Source organism: Rhipicephalus microplus, chromosome 6 (genome assembly GCF_043290135.1).
Source record: "Rhipicephalus microplus isolate Deutch F79 chromosome 6, USDA_Rmic, whole genome shotgun sequence".
NCBI classification, from domain to species: Eukaryota; Metazoa; Arthropoda; class Arachnida; order Ixodida; family Ixodidae; genus Rhipicephalus; species Rhipicephalus microplus.
Window position 1 is genome coordinate 200,205,207 of NC_134705.1, and position 25,034 is coordinate 200,230,240.

At 46.8% G+C, this 25,034-nt stretch overlaps 2 protein-coding genes across 3 annotated transcripts in view; one reads left to right on the plus strand and one right to left on the minus strand.

The window, feature by feature from the left end:
• Positions 1-19,841, minus strand: part of mbt (serine/threonine-protein kinase PAK mbt) — a 41,619-nt gene extending 21,778 nt beyond the window's left edge. Inside the window, exons 1-3 of one of the 2 annotated variants that reach the window (XM_037418290.2) lie at positions 19,727-19,841; positions 1,677-1,955; positions 668-934 (exon numbers count right to left, since the gene is read on the minus strand). In XM_037418290.2, the coding sequence (XP_037274187.2) occupies positions 668-934; positions 1,677-1,886 (477 nt within the window). In that variant the 5' untranslated portion in view covers positions 1,887-1,955; positions 19,727-19,841. Of the gene's footprint in view, positions 1-667; positions 935-1,676; positions 1,956-3,423; positions 3,519-19,726 lie in introns of those variants that run through there. The other variant, XM_075867565.1, reaches the window with a different exon arrangement.
• A 778-nt stretch (positions 19,842-20,619) lies between these two features.
• Wdr92 (dynein axonemal assembly factor 10) lies at positions 20,620-25,034 on the plus strand. The gene is made up of 8 exons (XM_075867567.1): positions 20,620-21,242; positions 21,314-21,414; positions 22,162-22,283; positions 22,367-22,468; positions 22,554-22,669; positions 22,777-22,911; positions 23,485-23,585; positions 24,363-25,034. The coding sequence occupies exons 1-8, from the start codon at positions 21,069-21,071 to the stop codon at positions 24,565-24,567; spliced, it is 1,056 nt and encodes a 351-aa protein (XP_075723682.1). The 5' UTR covers positions 20,620-21,068; the 3' UTR covers positions 24,568-25,034.

Here is a 25,034-nt window from a genome sequence, read left to right on the forward strand (position 1 = left end):
ATACAGAAAGCTGATTATTCTTTACTGACAAAGCTTTTGGCAAACATACTACTCAGTGATCAAGTGATGTGCCATGGAAATAATTTAGCGAGAAGCAGACATGAAGAAAAAGTAAAATAGAGTTAAACCTCCTTTACACTGATATAAAGCCAAATTGGGCATAAGAGACACCAGTGTGCCTATATCGAAATAGGGGTTGATCAGAAGATAAGAACGTTGTGTCCTACTTATCTCACAGAACGGAAAAGAACAAATCCCCAAAGCCTGTATCTCATAAATGAATTCAACTGCTTCCCATGAACGGAAAAATGATATAGTAGTGATTGACTTGGACTGGGAGATGGGCTCTTGCAAAGAAAAGTTTCATAGGTTATGCAACATACAGAGAAATGCTCAACAGTTCCTGTACACAATTTGCATGACAGATGTTGATTGATTATCAATTATAGAGACAGGATGGGTACCAATTAACAAGAATGCAGTTGAGTGTGGCAGAGAACTAGCTAATGCTATAAATTTAGGAAACTTGAGATATTGACAGTGGAACTGCATAAATATGTATCGGCTTTCAATGTACATGAACACTTGAATCATGAGCATGATGAGCATGATGACAAGAATGGTGCCTAGCAGAAAGCAGGAGATGGGAATGACCACAAAACCTCACCTGTGGATGCTGTCCCCGAAGTGGTTGCTGCCCCTGGTAATGTGCATATGGAGGCAGTGTGTGGCCCTGAGGTGGCATTGGGCTGTTGTCTGGGAATGTGTCATGCTCGGGAACAGGTGGCGGGAGCCGGCTCATGTCCCGATGGATCATGGGGGGGCTCTCCTTGCGGAGGGAGTTGGAGCGTGTCACCGAGACAGGCCCGCCCGGGCGTGACGGACATCGACCCGCGGGGCTTGTGCTTCCAGGAGCACCACCTCTCACGATAGTCTAAATGAGAAATAGTTGTAATAGTTCTGTGCATTAATATGAATGCCGCACTTAAGCGTATCTCTCAAATCTGTGCCTCTAAAACAGCTCAAAGCATATTACTACAGAAGAAAATCTTATTGTGCTTTTCTCAAGTGAAGTTACCACCTATGGATATATGGCTTGCACCACACATCTCAACCTCACATCATTTAAGTGTCATGAAGCTTCCCGTATATAGGAAGAAATTGCCCAGTGAGTAGCAATATTCAAAATTACCAGGTAAGGTAATCTATACGCAGTGCTCACAATTATGTGTATATATATTTATACACGCAAAAGATGCAATGCCCTACATGTTTATACTGCAGGGAAGGATGTAAAATTAAGTGATGGAGTAAGAAAGCGCGAAAAGTAGTTCTTGTAGGTAGGTGTCCTCTAAGACACAAATAGTGCATTGTGAGATCTTTCCACGTTGGAATCTGCAGGTTAAGGCTAACCCGTCACACCACGGGCTCTCCAGGTGACTCTAAAAGGTTGCCCGTTATTGAGGCTTCTGATGGCAGAGCACTACATGGCTTGTTCGGCTAGATCAGGGCCCAATAATGAGGGGGATCATCAGAGCATGTGATCTAGATTAGCCAACTCTCTGCAATTACCTCGTACAATAGCCACACCTTAACAAACATCCAAGGTTCCTTAAAAAAAATTTTCTAACAAGCCATATCTATTATTACGGCGTGTAGCAACAGGTGCAACTCACATGCAGCTTCATGTCCAGAATTTCAGTGGGGGTGATATTGGAGGGGTCGATGATGGGCTTGGGCCGGTCTTGGCCTCCACCAATCAGGCTGGCCCATTGCGGTGGCAGTCCGACAAAGCGACCCTCCCGCCGGTCGAAGCCCGTGTGAACACGGTGCTCGAAGTTGCTCGGTGCCGAAATGATCGGCTTCTTCTTTTTCTTGGCGAACATCCTGGGAGCCCGTCGCTGCTCAACCTAGTGCGGGCCCAGGTAGTTCTCCCAATGCTGCTGATGCTGTCACTGCAAAGCAAAGGTACAAATATTTTAGGGTCGAAACTCCTTAGGGTGTGGGTCGTTCCCTCCTCCGTATGTAGTATGTAGTCAGCTCTAGTTTGATTTGCTCACTAGATGGCGTTGTGTGTCCATAAGTAATAAGGGAGGGGGGGGGGGGTCGGATGAATTGACAGGCGGATGGATGCACAGACAGAGACAGGCGGACTTAGCTTTAGTTGTGCCAGCAACACAGGTCCCTTTGATAAGGGCAATCTCTGTGCCGAGATTAGCTTTATTGGAACAGCACTATCTCATCTGGGGGAGAACAACAGTTTGTTGCTTTGGAGATCATGCCCATTTCATAAGCTCAAAGCATTCAACATGGTCTGAGAAAATTCATAATTCAGTTATCACGAAAAATGAATGACATTGGTTCTTAGATGGGCTATTTGGTTCATGAGCATTGGGGCATACAGTGCTAGAAACAAGACAAAGAACACAGGACAAGGTACTGTGTCCTGCGTGTTCACTGTCCTGTTCTTTGCCCTTTTCCTCCACAAATGGCAAAAGCTAACAGGATGAAAGCATTCGACGAGACACTTGGGCTAGTTGGTGGTAGTTAATTACGCAGGACGAACAGCGTTGAAAAGGACAAGGACCAAGAACAAAATGACCCAGGTGCTGGTGCCTGTGCACAGGCATTGATGACAGTGCCTGTGTTTGCCTGTCTTCATCATTATTTTAAAGCGATAGCGTTAAAGAGCCCGTTTCATAGAAATTCCGGAGTCGGCGATTGTGAGCGAGAAATCATCATCTTATGCATGACCGAAAAATCGAGAACTATGCAAATAAAAGAAATAAAAAAATCCTGGGTCAGAGTGGGAATCGAAACTGGGTCATTTGCTTGGCAAGCGGATATTCTACTACACGGTCACATGTCTACTTGTGATTACATACAAAATAACTTCCTCTGCTTGGAAATGCAGTGAAAGTGACACATGATGTACCAACACATGCGTCCTGCATACGTGCTTCACAATACATCAAATATTGCAGTAATAATGCATGGCACAAGCTGCCAGTGCAAACGGGCATCAGAACATACGATTATCATAATTACTTTGTAATTTAAAGCCAGTAACCCACTACAAAAGGCACAGACGCTACTGCGCCTGTTTCCTTAAGGCCACGTGAGGTGCATAGCAAGTTCGAAAAGGTATCATACACTAAGTGTTCGAAGTACACACTAGAAACAGAAGATCACTATCGCGTTCAGGCAAAGCTTTAGGGTCCCATATTTCTTTAGTGCTGTTCCTGCATAATGAAGCAAGGAAATGAGGAACTAACACAACTGAATTGTCTGTGCTGTTAGCTCTTGACGTTATCATCAACGTGCCCAAGAAACTGCTCTTTTAAGGCAAAAAAAAAAAAGACCGTCTGTAACGTCACTAAGCTTCAAAATTTTCTTGCACGCAAATACGAACCATTTACGAACCTTCTCGTGGCTGGAATGAAACCAAAAACGGCAACGAAAAACGTTTTCGTTCGAACACTCTCGGGGGCGGCGAGTTTGAGAGATAGGCCGGGCGCCATAGTGGGGCGTTTGTTTGTACTTCGCCCCGCAAACAAAACAGCCGCGGATCCAAGGATGAGCCGCTGCTGGCCGTAATCGCGGCGGAGAGGCCTTTATCACTCGCGCCGATCCCCGGCAAGTACTACCGGCTGCCTTTTATAAGATATTGTTTTTTCCTTCTTCTTTCGTTCTTCTGCACCGTGAACGTCGCGAGCAACGCGTCAGAAAGAAGCGCGCACGCGAACACCGCTGCCGACGCGTCGGGAGCCGCATTCCACAAGGCGTAGTCGACGGGCTCGAGGTCTCCGCGCGAGCAACTTTTCTTTTTTTCTCTTTTTTTTTTCTAAGCAGTTGCGCGTTCGTGTTTATGCTAGCCTCGCACAGCTTCTCTTTCCCGCTGAGCGCTGCCGGGAGCACGCGTCAGAGTTACCGCGCAGGCTTTTTTTTTTTTCGTGTTTATTGCTCTTTCTCTGCAAACCGCCCACGCCCATGAGTTCGGTGCGCAGGCACGCGCAGCCGATTCACTAAACAAACGAGCTGCCGTGTTTTCCGCGATTTAGGCAACCCTCCCTCTTTTTCCCTCACTTCCCTTCGCGTCACCGACGCCGCAGTGGTATTTGGAATTAACGAATGAATCTAACACGGTCACTTAGGCCAAGGAAAGCATGAGGGCCACTAATTGTAGTACTTAATTGAAGCCTAGTAATTGGAACGTAAGTTGAGACAGTGCGGATGAAAAATCGCCCTTTCGGTCGGTGGGATCTCAACCCACGAAATTTGTATTACGCTCCGAAATGTCTGTTGGGTCAATTTGATTTTGTCTACTAAAAACAAAAATGACAGTCAAAAAATTCCCCTTTCGTTATTTTTTTCCGAGATGAAAGGCAGTAAATTGGGCTATGAAACGTGGTCGAAAACTTGCGAGAATTTAATGGCATAAAAAATAAACGAAAAAATCGAAAGATTCTGTATGCCTTTCGCTTCAGACGACTCGTATCGGGGAAATCCATTCCATGCGATTTTTTTATCGCGCACTTCATGTCGCACGAACTCTGCAACGACGAAGTCACGCCATACCTTTGGTCAATTTCTTACCCGCCAGCTTTTTGTTCAAGGTTCGTTCGCAACTTCACACGACGCACACAAAGCTTTCGCCTTTATGAAATACCATCCCTGAATGCACATCACACCCGATGCAGCCGACAAGATATGAAAGTAGGTATAGAAATGATCGCTTTGTTAAACTTACTGCTGTCGTGCCATTTGGGCATAATTTTTAGCATCACTGTTGGATTGTAAAAGCGCATTTCCAAAATCTTCCAAGCGCAAGCACCCGACACACTCCCCCCCCCCCCCCCCAAGCAATAAACACGTCTGCGCTCTAATTACTTTTGGAAATGATCTACCAACATGTTATGTTCTCTTGTATATATAAAAAAAAGATATTTCTTGCAGTTCACACGATTCCTTCCCTACCCTTTACCCCTCCCTCCTCCTCTTCCGTTGGCACAGGAATGAGCGCGAAACACCCGTCATCTACAGCGGCGCTACCTACGTAGGTATAAAGGCCTTTGTACTTGGCCTTTGAGATCGGCAATTTTGGAGTTTGCTTTTAATTTCAGAGGCTAAGCCTTGTATTGAAGGAGTTGTCTGCTAAATGACGGCGTCACTTACGTAGGGTTAATTATAAGTACGTTTACGCCTTTTCAGAACTTTTTCACGTTATTTTTGTAGCATATAAGCTCCAAAAACGTATACATTTATTTGAGAACACCCCTACTTAGGTGGCGCCACTATCACAGTTCCGACGACGGCCGCTTTCCAAGTGACCGCCGATAATCTGGCAGGCAGGGAAATCTAGTAGGCTATGGCAGAGCGTACGTATTACATTCGCGAAAGCACGGCACCAGCGGCGGGGTGCGTACTGGCATGTACGCGCAAGCGTTAGGCGAGGGCGTCGCCAAGTAGGGCGGGGGCGTCGTGATCTACGGAAGCCGACTCAAGAAGCGGCGCCGCGGCATCAGAAGCGATCGTCGCACATTTTACACGCATATCGTGCGAGCGTTCGCTGCTCTTATACCTCACGCGGGGCATTTCACGGGCGCACCTCGGGCATCGTCGGACGACCGCCAACGACTACGTTTCTATTTTAATGCCAAAATAGGTACTATCGCGCAGGTTCAACGTCAAGAAAAAGCACAGGCTCTCGCGAAACACTCGGTAATTCATCGCATTACTCATTACAGCAAGTTATTAGGTTCTTGCACGTTTATTATCGCCAAAAAAGGGTATAACATAACATGGAAACAATCATCATCATCATCATAATCATCATCAGCCTGTCTACGTCCACTGCAGGACAAAGGCCTCTCCCATGTTCCGCCAGTTAACCCGGTCGTGAGAGCGCAACTAATGACGACACATCTAGTTGGAAGTTTGCGCCTGCCGTGTTGCCATCTTGTTATATCATTCCGAAATACATATACACACAATGTCATCTATTGTGCGAGTCAGGCTCATAATCTAGCGGTGGCTACATACTACATACGGAGAAGATGCGTAGAAGGGAACGACCTACGGCCTACGGGGCCCCGCCGCGGTGGTCTAGTGGTTAAGGTACTCGGCTGCTGACCAGTAGGTCGCGGGTTCGATTCCCGGCTGCGGCGGCTGCATTTCCGATGGAGGCGAAAATGTTGTAGGCCCGTGTACTCAGATTTGGGTGCACGTTAAAGAACCCCAGGTGGTCAAAATTTCCGGAGCCCTCCACTACGGCGCCTCTCATAATCAAATGGTGGTTTTGGGACGTTAAACCCCACAAATCAATCAATCAATCAATCTACGGCCTACGGAGCTTCGTCCCTAAAAAATTGACGAAAACAAAGCTGTTGGCTGCTCCGAGCGCGGTGCGTTCCGAACGCTGGCGTTCCAAACGAAGCAGCCCTCTCGGCTTGTGTGTACCAAATTAACCACCTAAAATTAATCACGTTAAATTTATCACGTTAAAATTGCGTGACGCCAGAGCGAGACGAGTACAGGGCGGTGCCTTACAGTTTAAAAAGGCGCATGTTGTCGGAAGCCGCGTCGTCATACTGGTGCGACACGAACGGCATACAGAAAGACGTCGCGGCCAGCCAGATACTTCGTATATATGCCGCTCGCGTCGCCAGATATGGCAGCCGCGCGCATACGCGATATTGAAATCGATAGTGGGGCGTGCTCGGCGCAGAAAAGCCGTATACAAGGCGATTTACCGCGACCACCTCTACGCATTTCGTTTACTGAACACGGCCCGGCTCGAACGAAGCCGAAGTTTGATGCACTGAGCTCGATTCTGCCACTTGTAATCGTGCACCGTTCTCAATGGCCTGATACCATCGATAACAAGGGCCTGAGCATCCAAGAAACGATAAGAACCTGCAGCACGTGAATTGCGAAAGTTTACTGTTCACGAGGCAATGCATTAAAGTGGCACTTAAGTTACACTATCAGTCAGTTTAGGTTATTGTTATCTGAAAGCGCCAATGCCGTTAATTTCTCCGTGACGTTTATTAATAGAGAAGAAAAACAGTTCAAAGTTTCGTTTTAAAAACGCAGCGCCGAAGACATCGTGCGCGACGTCACCGATTTCGAAATGTATTTTCTTTTTTCTTTTCTTTCGTTTTCTTTTTTTTTGCGTGTCTTGGCGACGTTGTCAGAGCGAATTTCCCTGAAAAATGGTATATTGAAGTTCATTGTTCCCTAAGAGGACAATGTGCTTCAAACTAAAATGTTAAGTTATCCAATCGGGAACCAGGCTTTCTGCAAGACATAACGAGCCGAAGTGTCAAAGACAAGCACTAAATTACCTTAGCGCCATCAGCCGATTGCATCCCTCCACACTCCGTTGCCTCATATGTCATGCGATGACGTCATGATTCGATGACGCAGATTTTAATTGGAGTTTTACGCCCCAGAACCACGTAACGCACAGCTCCGAAAATTTGGACTACCTGCTGTGTTCTCTAACATGCCCATGAACATACCTACAAGGCTTTACACAATTTCACTACGATCGAAAATACGGCCGCCGCGACCGAATTCGATCTCGTGACCTTCGGGTTATTGAGCATCATAGCCACTCGACCAAATTTTAACGGAATGGTGGAATTTATGTAACAATATGGAGAAGGGGGGGGGGGGTCGACCCCAGGCAACGCCTCCTCTAGAAAGATGCCTGAGTAATGGCTCGCGCTCCCAGCGGAGTTGGCCTGCCTTCAGTTTTAAACAAGCGCCGTGCGGTGGCGCTTGCGACCGACACTATCACCACGGCGGCGGACGGTACCGTACCAGCTAGGCGTTTTTCATCTTCGACCCATAGGGGCGCGTCAGTCGAGAGTTGTTCGAGACCTGCAACTGTACGCCACTGTTTCGGAGGCTATGCAAAGTGTTGCGTTGTTGCATCGTCCATCACAGGTGACGCTCGCGACCAAGAACATTTTAAAATGAAAGAGAGAAAGACTGTGGCAGCTGTTTTTCCTCACATGCGGCAGGCATCTTTCTAGAGAAGGCGTTGCCCCAGGAAATGTGGTATTCTCTAATATTGGCGAGACTTGACGAGATTAGCGGAACGACGATGAGCGCCACACCAGACTTTTCTGGACACGTGATCGTGGTGCTCTAAGCAAGCGGCGTATCGTACGCCTCTACGCACAGGTGTGCTCTCTGCGCTGGCATATCATGTAGAAAATCTAGTAACTACTCGCCTTTAATTAGTTGGTTACCATCTCCACGGGTTGACGGTCGCGCGACATTATTATAAAAATAGGTACAGGGCGTGCAAACACGGACACAAGAAGGAATGAACAGCCGAAGAAGCGCAAAACGACGGAAAAGATAGGCGCGAAAACTTATCTGCGCATTCCGGTGCAATATGCGAACCCATCAATCTGGCACCCGTGGGCGTCTACGTGCAATTTGATTTCATCAATTACGCGAGTTGATCGACGGTTGGCTAATGCATGCGCTATTATCGATATGCCTTGCCTCAATCATACGACGCGTTTCTTAATTCCTACGCCGGTATACAAAACTGCGCATTCGACTAATTTTGGCGTGCACTTGCGCTTTCGACAATACCAAGAAAAATTACACTGTGAGCCAATACGTACCAGCTGGCAGCTATAGCTCTATGCTATTCTAAAATTATTATAAGATTACAACAGTGATTGATTGATTTGAGGGGTTTAACGTCTCAAAACCACTATATGATTATAAGAGACGCCGTAGTGGAGGGCTCCGGAAGTTTAGACCACCTGGGGTTCTTTAACGTGCTCCCCAATTTGAGCACACGGGCCTACAACATTTCCGCCTTGATTACAACAGTGTAAATAGCTTTAACGCGGGACGTTATTACTGTATCGTAAACGGTAATTTATTACCGTCACTGCTGACAAACAACACGCATCGGCTGCAGGAAATTACCCGCCAATATCGACTTCAAGCCCACCTCCCATCTGTCTGGGGGGTCGACCATCGAGGGCTGCGAATATCTTATCTCGTTGACACGAGTGCCGATCAACGGCCGGTCATATTTCATGCGATATGCTGCCACGACGACGCGGGAAATCAGTCTCTGCCTTTGCCGTTGCAACGGATCGGTTATACTGAGAGGTCACAGCGGCAGAGGGGCGTCACACCTGCACCAATATGTCGAAAGGTACGGAGTGAATGACTCTTGTCGAAGTTAGCGAAGACCAGCGCGAGCATTACTGACGTACTAGTCTTGTTCGTTCTCTTCGCTAGGCGCGATGCTCCTGCCTAGCTTTTCCCTTCCTCCATGCCGGAGGTTGGACCTTCATCCGCGGAAAGCCGCCATTTTTAGAAAGGTGAACACGCGCGCGGCAAAAAGCCTCGTGCCACACATGCTTCGGTTCGCAAGAGAAAAATATGCATGGGAAAAAAAGAGAGAGAGGGGTGTCGTCTCTTCTACTGCCTACCCAGCAGTCACGAATGTGCGTACTTGACACTTTCATTGTGATACCTGTCGTCTGTTGGGACATTTCAGCGAACAATAATTGCTTTCGATAAGGATTGCCATTATCAAAGCTTCGAAAGCTGCGCAATGCTATAGCTTCGCTTCAGGTAAGCACGGCGTCTGCTATACGCGGTGGGGGCACGACACCTGCGTTACACGAAGTGATGAGGAAAAAAAGGAAAACTGCCAGAAGGGGTGCAGGCAATAAACGGAATGCCACAACTCTCTCCTTTTACTTAATTTATTGATATGTGGGGTTTAACGTTCCAAAACCACCATATGATTATGAGAGACGCCGTAGTGGAGGGCTCCGGAAATTTCGACCACCTGGGGTTCTTTAACGTGCGCCCAAATCTGAGCACACGGGCCTACAACATTTCCGCCTCCGTCGAAAATGCAGCCGCCTGCAGCCGGGATTTGATCCCGCATCCTGCGGGTCAGCAGCCGAGTACCTTAGCCACTAGACCACCGCGGCGCGGCTCTCTCCTTTTACCTACACATTTCGCCACTGCGCCGCGCGATGTGCGATACAATCCATGCAAGGCTGCTTGCGCTAGCGTGTTCCCTTTCATAAAAATGACGGCTGTACTTGGCAGCAGAACACTTCTGTTGCAACAGGCAACAACGACAGTCAAGCTCTAATAGCCAGGTAGCAAAGAAATGCTGCACCGTTAAACGACAATTGAACTCTATGAATGAGAAGAGGAAATTCTGACAGCTCATTTTTTTTTCTTTTTTGACACGGTCTTAATGAAAACCAGAAGACATTGAAACATCGGACTGCCATACTGGGAACGGCTCATCGCTGACAAACGCCCAGTATTGAGAGACCACCAATTACGTTAAATGCCATGTGCGACCAGCGCATTTTCGAGGGCTGCATTTATGTACGCTCACCGGCACCGTCGTTTTTTGTTTTTGTTTTTTTCGCGTACGACGCCGCCACCGAAACCTGGGAGTCGCATACTTCGCTCGAAAACTGACGCCACATGGTGGCCCCTACACGCATTTTACCGAACTCTATGTTCTTGAAGTCGAGTGACTGACGACCAGTAAATTCTTGGTCAATATCCCCCACAGTGGGTATACGCGCCACAGTGAACAATAATCGCGCAGTTCTCGCCCAAATATATAGCAGGTTCTCGCCACTCGACTATACCACGGAAATCGCGTCACTGTACAACAGCTACGGCAACCAATGAGGTTTAAACATCGGAGCTGACGTGGATGACTCGGCAGAAATCCAACGAAGCCGATAGGTAGCCCCCTATAAAAATAAAAGTGCTATGGTTCCAGCACAACTATGTCGTGTGTCGACTGTGATATGCGCCACTATTCTGGTCGACGTGTGTCAACGTGCATGCCTCATCACCCGCTCCTTTTATTTCTGCGCTGTCCCCGTCGAAAGGTGATACCAGCCAAAGACGCTGACGCGTTTCTCGGTTATACGATGTGCGCGTGCAACGAAAACCACGTAGGGAAAGAAAAAAAAGGATTGCTACTAAGTAGCCCCGCAAGCATTTAACGAGAACCAGCGCCGAAACGGGGCAGAGAGTCGGAGCGGACAACGCCGCGCAATCAGTGGTCCCATCGAATGAGGCCGCGTCTGCGTGTAGTCTGCACGGGCGGGGGACGACTGAGAAAGCTGCAGTGGAAACACTGTCGGCACGCGCAGCAACCACAGGGGGGGAAAAAAAGTAAGCGCACAAACCGATAGACTCCCGGGGTCACAGACGAGAGATCGACTAAATACGTCGGATCGAATGATCCAACGTTCTGCGTGCTATCTTGGGGCACGCGGAACAGTGCCCGTGGTGCTAGAAGAACAAAAGAACTCTACTTTTCTGTTTCGTTTCTTAATATACTTTTCTTTGCCCTTAATCATGTATTGCTCTTTGTGCCACACGGTTTTTGTCACATGGTTTACTGTCTTCTCTACATATTTTCGCGCTCTGCGCAATAAACTCAGTTGGAAGTTAGCGCTCGAGTCCTTCGTGTCCTTCTTGTCTCTGTGCCATCGTTCCATTCTCGCGCTATAACTATCGTCATGTCACACCAACTAGCCCAAGCTGCCACACTTCTAGTCGAAAGCTTTCGTCGTAAAAAGTGGAGGCGCAGTTTCGCACAAAATGCAGATGAAATTGCCATCAAAAGCATTATAAAATGGATGAACTCAACACTGTAAACACTAAGCACTGAAAATATCCTCTTAAAAACAAGAATTCGCAAAAGAATGGCAAGTCTAATTTTACGCCCCGCATAGCCTTTTCGTTTGCATATTTCAAACTAAAACGCTCTTACTAGCTGAAGGTTTTACAAATGGGCGAAGTGTACCTGCTAACAGAATTAATAAACAAACACACACAAAAAAGAGGAGGTTGGCTACGATGGGGGCCACCGTCAGCGAAACTGCAACACAACATATACTCGGACCCCGCCACGGTGGTCTGTACAGTTCGTACAGTGCACATTTTGCCTAGTAAGAAGGTCTTTAGGGAAGAGGCAGTAACCACCAGCGACTTGCGAGTCAATGGTTGCGTTCCCGGTAACTTAACGGACCGAGCGCCCATACATCTGCGGGCGATGTTCCAGACACCCTATGCCATAGGCAATGAAGGAGTCTACCCGAAGAGTAGTGGAAAGCTATCAGACCTCAAGCCTGACAGATGGGGCTGGAGAGATGAACAAGCAGGCCGGCCACTGAGGGCGCACACTACGCATGCTCAGAATTAAAAAAAAGTTTGTTCTCCTCCTGCCCACCGTTACGGGAAACCACGCGGTCAGTTATAGTTTCGAAATATTTTACAACTGTCCTCGGCCAGAGTGAATATCGCGAATGTCCCGAAACAATGCACCCACCACACGGCGCATCTTTCGAAACTTACGCGTTGCACGCGAGAACAATGCGGCCGCGGGGGGGATGGGGTCGCGCGAATTAACCCGCGTGTTGCAAATAACAGGAACGGTGCCGTCACATTGTGTCGAAGTACAGTGGTAGCAAGCGGCGCGCGCACGAGGCCTACCGGTCCTCACACGGCCAAGTGTTGCATCTCGTTGCACGGCAACCGCATCGAGTGCGCACAATTCGGGAGTCGCTTTTCACCGACGCCGCCTCTTGCAGCGGAGCTGTTACGCGTTCCGTTACCGCGTGTCGACTAAGCCAAGTTCTTCGAATACGTGGCACACATTCACGAACCGGCTAGTTTTCATGAAAGACTTCTTTATTAAAAAGTTAGGATTGGTCTACTTGAGAGAAAGTGATGCAACATAACGAATTTGATGGTGAAATAATAAACTGTCTTGGAATACAATGAAGCGGCGCAATTGAATTAAAAATGAATTTGGAAAAGTGAAAAACAAATATTTAGCCAAGATTGATTTCAAAACTTTAAAACTTCTTTGAACCTTGCGTCAGCTATCTTCCCGTCACTGAGGCCAAAAAACACAAAGTGCCGAAATAAAGCACATTTTGCCCATTTAAATGTGCTCTAACAATACGGAAAACGGTAACTAAAGTGTCTTTTGCGTAAGGCAGATCATCCATTACAGGAAATTAGGTAATATTCGGTTGACTCATTTACTCCGCAAAAAAGAACCAGCTCTGTGTAAATATAAAATTAGCTGCGGAGTCTGACAAGACAGCCCATAGTGATTGCGACTTCGATTACTCGAGTTTGACATATTGTACTATTCCAATGATGCATGAAGTACTGAATTATGATGTGGAGGACATTAGTGAAGGTACAAAAAATTCATCTAACAGCCGTTTCCTTTTTAATCTAGCGCCTATAATGAATTTGGATGAACAGGCCCATTTAAAGATGACTGTGCCAGCGCATATAGGCCGTTATGTCCTAGAACCCAGACCAATTTAATCAAATTGATATGCGGGAGAACTAATGCTTTGAAAGCACTCAGAGCATGCGAGTTCTCAATGCTTTGAAAGCACTCAGAGCATGCGAGTTCTCATTTGCAGTAAGGGAGGCACATACTGGTAGTGAGTCCGTCAAAGTCACTGCCGAACTTACTGCTGCCATTATTTTACGGAGAGCTAAAAATATCGCAAAAAAAATTCTGCTCCAAAACTGGGCACAAAATCTGAAAGGCGAAGAGAAATAAACCAATCTAGGGTAGGAGACAAAATACCAATTGCACATTTTTCTTCACTTTGTGACGCATCAGTCACTAATACTGCTTGTATTGGCGCGCGTACCAGCTAATCACGTAGTATAGCTTCTGTGATTACGAACCCAAGCTGAACAGGCTGGACTTTTTTTTTTTCCGGCGTGGAATGCAATAAAAATGGGTGAGAAAACAAGTACCACACGGCTACCTGTTATTTTGTACCCGAACAGATATCGTGTACATAAACCTCCTTGAAAATTGAAAAAAAAAATGGCCCCATATCTGCATGTTACACAGCAATAGTCGTCGAAAGACGATAGTCTTGCGCCTAGAGAGAGTGAACAAAACGTTTATTTGATGTCCTCCACGAGAAAATCGGTGAATGGTATTTTGGAGCCGCTGCGTCAGAGTGCCTCGAGCGTGCAGCGGAGGCGAACGAGCGCATCGAGTCACGTCACACGTGAGACGTGAGCGCTATCTGGCAGCTATCTTGGAAAACGAAGCGCGCGGCGTGCGCGCCCGTCTTGGAGGCGATAAGGTGTAGAACGCAAGTCGACGGGTAGGTGCCGCCACCGTGTCGTATTAGCGAAGCGTTGGAAACAATTGCCTTTTCGTGCAAGCGTTGCATGGTCAGCGCAGCGTGATAAACGCTACGGCACTTAGATTTATGTATGCATTTTCTAACATAAAGGCACACATACAAAATATTGACATGTTATTATCGTGCCTCAGATATTTTTTTCTAGTATAAAGGCACACATACAAGATATTGACGTGTTGTAAGTATGAACGCTAAAACTTGAGCAATATTGGTGGGCGCTGCGGATGGGGTCTGCCGTTTGGGGTACCGTCAAGGGCGGACAAACATACAGACAGACAGACCAAAATTTTTGCGTCGGCGGTCCCCAAGAAAGACTATCGTCTTTAAAAGAACGAAAAAAAAAATGAAATCTCATGTCCTCGAGAACACAACACAGTGAGAGACTGCCACCGAAAGGCTGCAAATTGTGGTTGTTCCACAGGACCTGGCTTAGGTCTGACTCGCCGTGATGATAGGGAGTTTCTGAATGGCGTACTGCAAGCATTCACGGTGCGGTCGCTGCCACAGCGCCTGCGTAGTAACGCGAACCGTCGTTCGCGCTTGCGGTCCGCCCGCAAACAATCCGAAATAGCGTGGGGGCCCCCAAGGCCCCTTCGCGGTGAGGGTGCAGAGAGATGAAACAATTAAGCAAGTTGGTACTGAGTGACTGATCCAGGAAAACGAGCGTCCGCGCAGTTGTTCCATATGTATGCACGGCCGCCTTTTAACTATTAGTAAAGGAAACAAAGACTTGAGAACAAGAATAACGAAGAATAGCCAAGATGAAACGCTCCGAGCCAGACGCGTTATGCACTACACGAACCACCTTCACGGTGTAAATCAATGCGGAGCAGCGTCACAGCGATGCCAGCGGAAATGGTCTATGGCGAAACGTTCCGTCCTTACGCATACAGTGCGAGAAAGCAATGTCACCCACGGAATGGACACATTTTAACAAGCGTAGGCGCTGCTCGTGCTTGGCCCTCGTTCCCATCGAGCGTAGGTTATGTCACTATAAGCGTGAATCACTGGGCCAGTTAGTGTCACATCTCTGGAATGAAGAGCGAAAAAATTCTCGAAGAAAACCAACAAAAGAGGCACATCAAAGTCGTGCTATGGTGCTTAGCGAGAAAAACACGGCAAAAGGGGAAAAAAAATTCCGCCATATCCACGAAGTGAATGATGATGAGTGGGCGAAGCTCCGGAGGTAAACCTGGTAAACCATGAATCCTCTGTACATTTTGCCCACTCGATTTTATTACATCGCTCCCCCTAGCGTACGTCGCCGCACTAAATCGAACGATTGCCTTCAACCAATGACACGCGCCATATGTGACATCATTACTATTTTATAAGATCTCGCGTCTTTCATCAACTACAAGTACCGCTTTCTAGTTTATAACATCTTGCATCTTTTCATCATCAGCTACAAGTACCACCATCTAGTAAACACTACAAGAACTAAACGAGAGGTGGCTACATACAGGAGACGGTACCGCCATCTAGTGAACACTGCAAGAACTAAACTAGAGGTGGCTACATACAGGCTACAGGGGACGCACAGCCCACGCCCTAAGGAGCTTCGCCCCTAAAAGGACGGAGACGACGCGGTGTGCTGGACGAGCGCTGTCCACTGGGCGAGCAACGGACAGCGCTTGTCTAGTGTGCCGCGTATTATTCGCCCGTGCATTATCGCGAATTATTCGAGCGTGCACCAACTCGCCCTAATCGAAGTCCTACGTTAAATCCGATCACAAGTAGATATCATGTACTGTCACGTCCTGAGGCGATCGGATCCCTTTAGTTCATGTAGCTTTCCTTCATATTGAAACATGACAAAATACGAGGCACACAGAAAGACTTGACAACACGAGCGCTGTTTCAATGTGAACGCAAACCAACAAGCCCAACTTGGTGCAGTTTTTCTTGTGCGAATCGCTTTCGATTTGGTCCCAGAAACGTTATATGTCAGCGCTCACAGTACTCGCATGCGGTTCAGATATTTGGAAATGACACTACAGAAAAAAAAAATATGACAACTGTTGGGTTTAACGACGTCGCAAAACCACCATATGATAATGAGAGACGCCGTAGTGGAGGGCTCCGGAAATTTCGACCACCTGGGGTTCTTTAACGTGCACCCAAATCTGAGCACACGGGCCTGCAACATTTCCGCCTCCATCGAAAATGCTGCCAGGATTTGATCCCGCGAGCTGCAACCTCAGTAGCCGAGTGCCTCAGCCGCTAGACCACTATGGCGGGTAAGCAAAAATTAAGGCGAAATTCTTATATGCCTCATCAAACAACAAAATCGGCGTGATGGCGAAACGATACGAAATGTACCTCGTGACCTCAAGCGCTAGCAGCGCGTTCACTCTGTCTTTGAAATCTGTACTAAGAAATCGGTAGAAATCGCCACTGCAAAAAAAAAAAAAAAAACCTTTCCCATATCTTACATACAGGTCATTTCTGAAGCAGATTCGGTGCCTGACGTGCCAACATACCGATACAAATCTGGACGCCAATTTTGAAATGTAGTTCTTGTTACACAGTTAAGTTTCAACAGACGGTGGCTACAAGGTGTGACTCACGAAAACAACACTTTCGACCAGTCATGCCTGCGTAGCTTGCGAACATGCTTAGTGCGCACATGAAAAACAAAAACAAAAAAGAAAGTCATGTGCACGCCGCAAGCGAGAGAGGCTCTTGGGCCGCCACGTGTTTGAGACCCCAAGCCCGAAATGCACGTCGCAGGCAAGACGGTCGAGAAACCCGCCGTGGTGGCCTCGTGTTCTGGTGCTTAAGTGCTGAGCCGAAGGTCGCGTGGTCAAATCCCGGCCGCTGAGGGCAGCATTTTCGATGAAGGCGAAAATGCTGGAAGCCCGCCTACTTTGTTGCACATTACAGAAACCCACTTAGTGGAAATCATTGGAACCCTCCACTACGGGCTTCCTCATAATCATGTCGTCGTTTTGTGACGTAAAACCTCGACAATTATTCTGAACAGTGAGCTTACGATGCCCAAATGAACGACAACAGAGTTATCAAAGGCTACTTAAATTAGTGCTTCACTCAGGCATCCGTTTAGTGGATGTAGCAGGGAAGACGGCCACAGACGCAGCTATCACGACGACCCGGTACGCCACGAAAAACGGGACTAATAAAGAATAACAAAAATTAAAGCACGCAGGTGCACAGCGAGCCTAACGGGGGAAGCACGACCTGCAAAGCAGCATGTGGGGAAGCCTAACGGGGAGGGAACGCCGCAGTTGTGAATAACAAAAAAAAAAGAAATATAAAAAGGCACTGCGAGCATCACGTCGATGACCTGCGTGACCTCCGGCACGCCGTTCGCAATATTCGCGCACGCTCCACATGAAAAACTGCACGCCTCGTTCACGCGACGCGCGCAATTTTTTAGTTTTTTTTTTTTTTTTGGACCGGACGCAACAACGCCGTCAAACGCAACGCATGCGGTGTAAGTACATCTTGAGTAAGTAGATGCGTACATTCACACCGGCACAAAAGACCCGAAACAAATAATGTACTGCCCGCTTTACTTTTTTTTTCCTTATGTGGAACAAAAAAACATCTTTTTTTTTTTACTGGAAAGGTAGGCTACATTAAATTCCACTATACCATAACATGATGCTAGACACACACACAAACTAGAACACACAAAACTTAACGTATATATAATGCGCACAGTCCAATACAGCGTGGTCACAAAGACTGGAAGAGTCCGTACGAATAGTTAATTAAAACGCCAAACCATAAAACAAAAAATATGGTGGCAAATATTAAAAAAAAATTCACTAAACTTTATTAAAAAATAACAAACAGTACTCCCTTTTCTAGTGCACGGCAGACAAGTGCTAAAGAAAAAAACCGCTGTCGCGGCGGTGACGCAAATAGCCAACTAAAAACGCACGTAGAATGTCAGGGTTACCTTGGTTTTGTTTTTAGTTAGGAGCAGCACCGCCCGATAAAAAAAAAAATGGAACACCTCGTGTTCTTGCTTTTTCTGTAGCGTGTGCCGAAGTACAGCGCCCTTCCTGTCACGTCTTCACGTGTTTTTTGTTTTCCCAAAAGTTGGCCTCGGTCAACTTTTAGGCAACACCAACTAACCTCGCGTTCTACGTGCCAAACCCGCGGTACCACGATGAGGCGCGCGGTAAAGAGGGTCGCCGGATTAATATTGACTACCTGGAGTTCTCAACTAACGTAAACAGGTGTTTTAGCATTTCGGTTGCATTTCGCAACCACAGAAATGCCACCGGTAATCGAATCCGTATCATTGAGCAGTGCAGTGAACATTCATTCAAGTAGACAAGAATAAATCGTAACGCATAAAAAGTGCAAGATTGATCGGTGGCACGTGTCAAAGCCGCCTTGACAGGGCTGTACAAAAATTTGATCACCCCCCCCCCTCTCCCACACACAAAGAAAACGGAGAAAAGAAAGCGAGCTTAAAAGTTATCCCCTTTCGGAACGACCCGTCTGCGCAAGGGAAATGCTGGGGGAAGGGCAGCGGTCAAGTGTTCCACGGCGAGACAACGAATTCTCGGCACACGTGCGTCATTTATTTCCCAGAACTGGTCAAGAAAGACCCTCTAGGTGCGCGCCCAGCTTTTCGTCGCAGAAAGGTGCGCGACGCGCCGATCAAATAGAAAGCACCCCAGTGACTACTACTCGCCGAGAAAACACCGACAAATTCTCTTCGGTGCCTGGCATGCTAATCACAGACAAAACACGGCCCCATTTACTTCACGCAGCGCGACCACGAACACTTCGATCGACGCGGTGTCTGCAAACTTTTTTTTTTTTTCCCTCCCGACTCCTACTAAATGAGCGTGTTTCGCATCGGAGACTGCGAAGCGCCCGCGGCACGAACGATAATGACCGAATACCGCTAGGCGGGTTCATGAGGAAAACAATCTCGGTCGGCTCGGGGCGCGCCCCATTCACAACACACGAAGTTGCGCCAAGTGAAGTCGCCTCCAAGGTCACAGCTTTGGCCGAGACGCCAAAGAACACATGCGACTCGAGCGCGGACGGAGAATTAATTAGCATAACAAATAACACCTTGAAGGTTACACGAGTATTACGGTCGCCCGTAACACCCGTCGAGTTTCAAGCACGCCACGCGACTTCTCCGAACTGTCACTCAAACCAAAACCAAGCGCGCAACAAGTCCGTGAGCAGCTGTTTCAAACTCATCCGACAACGGTCAAAGAAAACGCCCGCATTAGAAGCGCGCTTTAGAGAAGCGCGGAAATTCCGCGAACCAGTGGTTCTAGTAACGTAGCCAGCCTACGGTGTGTAACCCTTGCTTAGGGGGCAACGCTAGCTAACATGTAACGACATTCTTTGCGTGACAACCGATACGGAATGCGATGACACTGACGGCGCATCCGTGATTTACACACGCAATCACGGACGAATAAATATGCAACGCAGGAAATGCGACAAGCGTCAAACAATAGGAGAACGGACTTGCAACTTACCTGCTTCAGCAGCACTCCTGTCAAAGCATCGCCATCTTGTCCCTACGTATAGACATCCGGGCACCTCAACAGGTAAGCGAACTTCCGGATTTGAGCAGGTACACGTTTTTAAATATCTTCACTTTTGTCAGTGATGGGCTGAAAGTAATCCTTGAAGTTGGATTTGCGGTCTACTTCATCAGGTAAAAATGTGCGAGAGGTGGTTGTTCTTGCAAGTGGTGTGAAGCGTCTCTAACCATATTGCAGTTTTACGTTCATTTTAAACATAGCCCTAAAGATTAATGCGCACCTGCTAACACGCTAAACCTCAGAGGCCATGCTTTGGGTATCAAGTAAATTATGCACAGTTGTTTTGCGCTACAATAGCTAAACTTTCACAAATAAAGAAGTAAAAAGTGTCAAATTTATTATAATTATAACAAAGTTATAGCAAAACAAATTTATTATTTCATCAGGTCTAAACGAAACCGAAACTGCGGTTTCACCGCTCAATCGTTAGGACTCGGATTGGCGTGTTATGTCATAGCCTCCTCTATAACTTTGTGCCCGAGCTGTCGGTCCCTCAGCGCCGTCCCCCGAGCTATTATGGGATGCGAGCGCTCCTGGCGGAGCGCCGAGGCGCAAAACGAGAGAATGGATGGCAGCTATGGAGAAAAAACCGGCTTTGAGTAACTACCGAAAGGGCAAAAATGAAATAAGGAGGGAGGCATTTTACGATAATTCAAGGGGAAGCGCTTTACTGTTTGAATCGAGATCGGGTTGCCTTAGAACGCGTAGTTATAAAGCAAGATTCAGTAAAGAAGAAGAACAATGCACATGCTGCGGGAAAGATAAGGAAACGGCGGAGCATGTTCTGATTGAATGTGGAGATATCCACCCAGGTGTACTCCTGTATCCGTCAACTGAGCTCGTAATGGTTCTAAATTCTCTAAAGAATTACGCGGAAGTTTTCCTCGCAAGAGCGAGAAAGATGAATCAGCCACTGAAGGCTGCCGTTGACAACGCCGCGCAAATACTACAGAAACGTGACAAACTCAAGTGCTCGACCCCGGGACATCATAAAAAACTTTTGGAGGTTGTGCTCGTGAAGTTTCTCCGCCCACTTTTTCTGAACTTCGCATAAACGCAAGCGTGCATAGGCCGCGTCGTCTGCTGTTATTATGGGATCGGTGCGGCATCTGGCGGCGAGCGCCAAAACTATAAGGGACGGATGGCGCGTATGTATTTAGCGCTAATGCGCGGGCACAAAAAAATATAGGAGGCTATGGTTATGTGCGCGCGGAGAAATCTCCGTGTCTTTCGTAAGCTTTGAAAAAAAAGCTACGAAAGAAGCGATACTGTGATGACAGGACCCGAAATTCACAAATACATCCAACACAGAGTCGACTTCACCGCGTTCGATGTCAAATGGATGCCGCAGAGCGCCAAATTCCTCGCTTTCGGAGTGTGCCAGGACGGCCAAGGAACCGTAAATGTGTACGAACTAGACGGCAGTTCAGTGAAGGAGGCGCAACAGGTGATCCTGCCTCCAATTCTTTTCTTTTCTTTTTGGCGGTTCTTTAACCTTGTTAATTATTATTACCGCAGCTTCTACATCCACGTGGCGTGAAATGCGGTACCTTTGCGTCATCGAGTAAAGAGGAGCGCAATGTTACGACGGGCGGCTTTGACGGCAATTGGCGAATTTGGTGAGGTTGTACTTCAGTTTTCAATTACGGGGACACTGTTCTGCCTTTGTAGATAAAAACCAGAACAGAATCCTAACGCTGACTAAGATGACAGAAAGGGCTCCACCACTGCGCTGAACGTACATACAATTCACTGAGAGACAGTTCACGTACTTGTATGCTCGCAATTACATAGTGTGTCACTACCTTAACGCCATTTATCAACTTCTAAACTTCGATCAGTGGCATTTTACCTCTCTATCAGGTGGTAGTACCGACGCTGAGCTAACGTGTTGCTCGCCAAACATGTGAATCATTGCAGCTGCCATTATCTCGTACGTACGTGCTTTCGTCGATCTGTGCTTGCCCATTATATCGACCTCTTAAAAAAGTGTTGTCAAGAGCACTTGACATAGTGTAGTGGAAGGAAGCCCTCTCGACATTTTAAAAGGTTATTGTGTTCCCGAAATCTTGCATTCGCACATGTACCTGTGCAGCTTGAATGCAAACGTAGAAACTAAAGTTCCGCCCGCCACCCGAAGGTTGCGGGATCGAATTCCTGTCACGGCGGCCCCATTGCGATGGAGGCTCAAAGCTAGAGGCCCGTGTGCCATCTGCAACTGCTTCCCTTATAATTTTATCGTGGTTTGGTATGTAAAACCGCAATAGCTATTGTATTAATAATTATAAAGACGAGTTACATGTCGCTTGGAACATCCTTTTTGTTTGAGTGTCCCCGTTCATCTATATTGACTTGTTTACGCACAGGGACGTCGAATGCCCTACTGAGCCCATCGTATCCATTAGAGGCCACAGCAAAATCATTAACTCAATCGACGGTATAGGCGACAGCAGCGGCTCTCCTGCCGTAGTAACAGGATGCAAAGACGGTACGCAGTAATTGTACATTTACTAGCATGCTCTTCTTTGGCTTCACTGTATAAAATATGTGATCATTACGCATTTCTTGCAGGCTCTGTCAAAGTGTGGGACCCACGAAAGCCAGAACAACCAACGGTGGTTATGGAGCCAGCGCCGGAGCAGCAGAAGCTAGATTGTTGGGCAGTGTGTTTTGGTAAGCGTAAGAACGTGATAATGAGTTAGCCTGCATAATATTCCAAGGAACTCCTCACTTTTCATGTGCAAAAACCCTTCTACAGGCAACGGATACAGTGCTGCGGAACGTTGCGTTTGTGCTGGATACGAGAATGGAGACATCAAACTTTTCGACCTCAGAAATCTCGCAGTCACCTGGGAGACTTGCGTCAAGTCAGGTGTAATTATCTTTCATCCCACCTTTCATTCCTGTTCACTGGTTTATCCAATCAAGACAACAACATGGGCAGGCATATTTTTGAATCACACCTGTTTTGTCGTCAACAGGTGTGTAGCTTGGAATTTGATCAGAAGTCCATCTACATGAATAAACTAGTTGCAACCGGAACGGGGTCCAAGATACACGTTTTCGATCTTAGGACAAAGCACCCGAAAAATGGCTTTGCTCAGCTGTCACATTCAGTGAGTACCGATTTTATTGTTCTTCTGTCGTAACATTTGGAGCTTCAAATTTAGTGTATTGGGGCAATGCAAACGACCGTAGCATATACAAAATACAGATACCCTGCCTGCATTTTCCGTATGCCAAGCCTTTTCAAAAGTTACTAATTTTGTTACCAGACAGTGTTGCTCTTATTGAAGTTAACACGAATCGAAACATTAAACTGCGATTAAACCACAAAACAGTTTGATTTTAAAGTGCAAGTTTATAGTGACATGCTTAGCAGCATTTTATCAACACTGACCTCAAACTATATTGTCTCATGGCATACTCAAATCTAACTTAGAAGTGTGGCATCTTGGGCTAGTTGGTATGACATGACGATAGTTATAGCGCGAGAACAGGATGACGATGCAGAGACAAGGACATGAAGCTCGTGTCCTTCGTGTCTCTGCGTCGTCGTTCTGTTCTCGCACTATAACTATCGTCATGGCATACTCAAGTCACAACTTGATATTAGTGTTGGTAAAATCATTCGAACACTGCTTCTGGGGCTGAACCCAATGATATTGTGCCAACTTTCATCATGGCAGGACGAAACAAACTCGACTATCTGGACTGCGCGACATTTGCCACAAGACAGGGACTTATTTGCCAGCTGTGCAGGCTCTGGAATGATCAACCTGTGGAAGTAGTGAGTGGTTGCCTTCTCAACTTGTATAATTAATGAAAGGAGCAGCATAAAACCATCTTGCTGCAGGGGTGCAACAGCTGCGCCAATTTGATACGATTCTCCGTTGTTGCGCTGAGCTGCAAGTTGCACCAAAAAATTGCAACTCCTGGTGTGGGACAAACTGAAGCCATCGACTGCCGAGAGTTTTTTTTACTGGCTGTTAAAAAGTTTGCAACTGCTTTTATAAAATGGCAGTACCTCTGCTGTCTGAAGTTGCACCTTTATGGAAACGCAATGTTTCCATAAAGCGCTTTCTTTTTATGGTCCTTTGGTCACTCATTTCGGAGATGGCAGGGCCTGCTGTCCGACATCAAACAGCAGATAGTATGCTACTGGCCAAGAGCGGAGTTTGGATCAATTAAGCTTCTTAACATAAGATACTGCCATATGTCGGCACTGGTAACATTGCGATATAAGCCTCACACGTGTGGGGGAATCACAACGGGAGAGACTGATCATGTTTGATCACGCATGCTCGAGACCCAAAATGCGTAGCGTTTTTTTTCGCGCCACTCTTCCCTGTGTGTCTTCTAGAGCGCTCGCCGAAAGTGTGCAACAAATTCCTGTAACTCCACTCTTTCTTGACAAATTAGAGAAACTCTTGCAGCAACAAATTAACGAGGCAGTAAACTCTTACCTGAGCTCGCTAGATGAATACTTGGAAAAGTGATTCATGTCCGCTTCGAAATCGTTTGGCAGTACAAGCTCGATCTTATATTTCCCTGTACTATGCTCCAGCCAATACCCTGACAAAAGAACCCGCAAGGCTTCAGATGGCTGTGACGAAGGCGTGGCCGGGACCCTGACCCACCTCTGTGGGGCCTCTCTGGGTAACCAACCAGTGTCGGCAATAGACTGGAATCCAGACATGCAGGGACTCTTTGCAGCGTGTACCTTCGACCAGAACCTCCACATTGGATTTGTGACTGGCTTGGCAAGCTGACCAAGCTGTTACAGTGCGACGGATATACAGAATGATCCGAAAGTATTGGTAATCATAAAAATGCAAGATATTCTAGAAAGTACAGAAAAACACTGCTTTTATCAAAATTTGAGGATAATTTTTTAAAACAAAGTAGTCGTATTGCTAGAGTAGTGACAAATGCCACTACCCTGGTGCCACTACCATAATTTTTATAGAGAAATCCAATATTTTTCTGCATATTTGTGGAAGCCACATCTTGTTTTGGTGTATAATTAAATTTGTATTTCTTTCCATTACTTCTGGATCACTCTGTATGCGAAGAAAGTTGAAGATGATACTCAGGCAGATTATATTTTACTTACCATTTCAAAAAGTAAGTATTCGTTTTTTGCTGCTTGGTTTACAAGAAAGGCTGCTGCAAGAAGAAAGCAGAATGAGTGCCGCATTGTTACATTTCGTACGAAAATAAAAACATTACTTTCTGA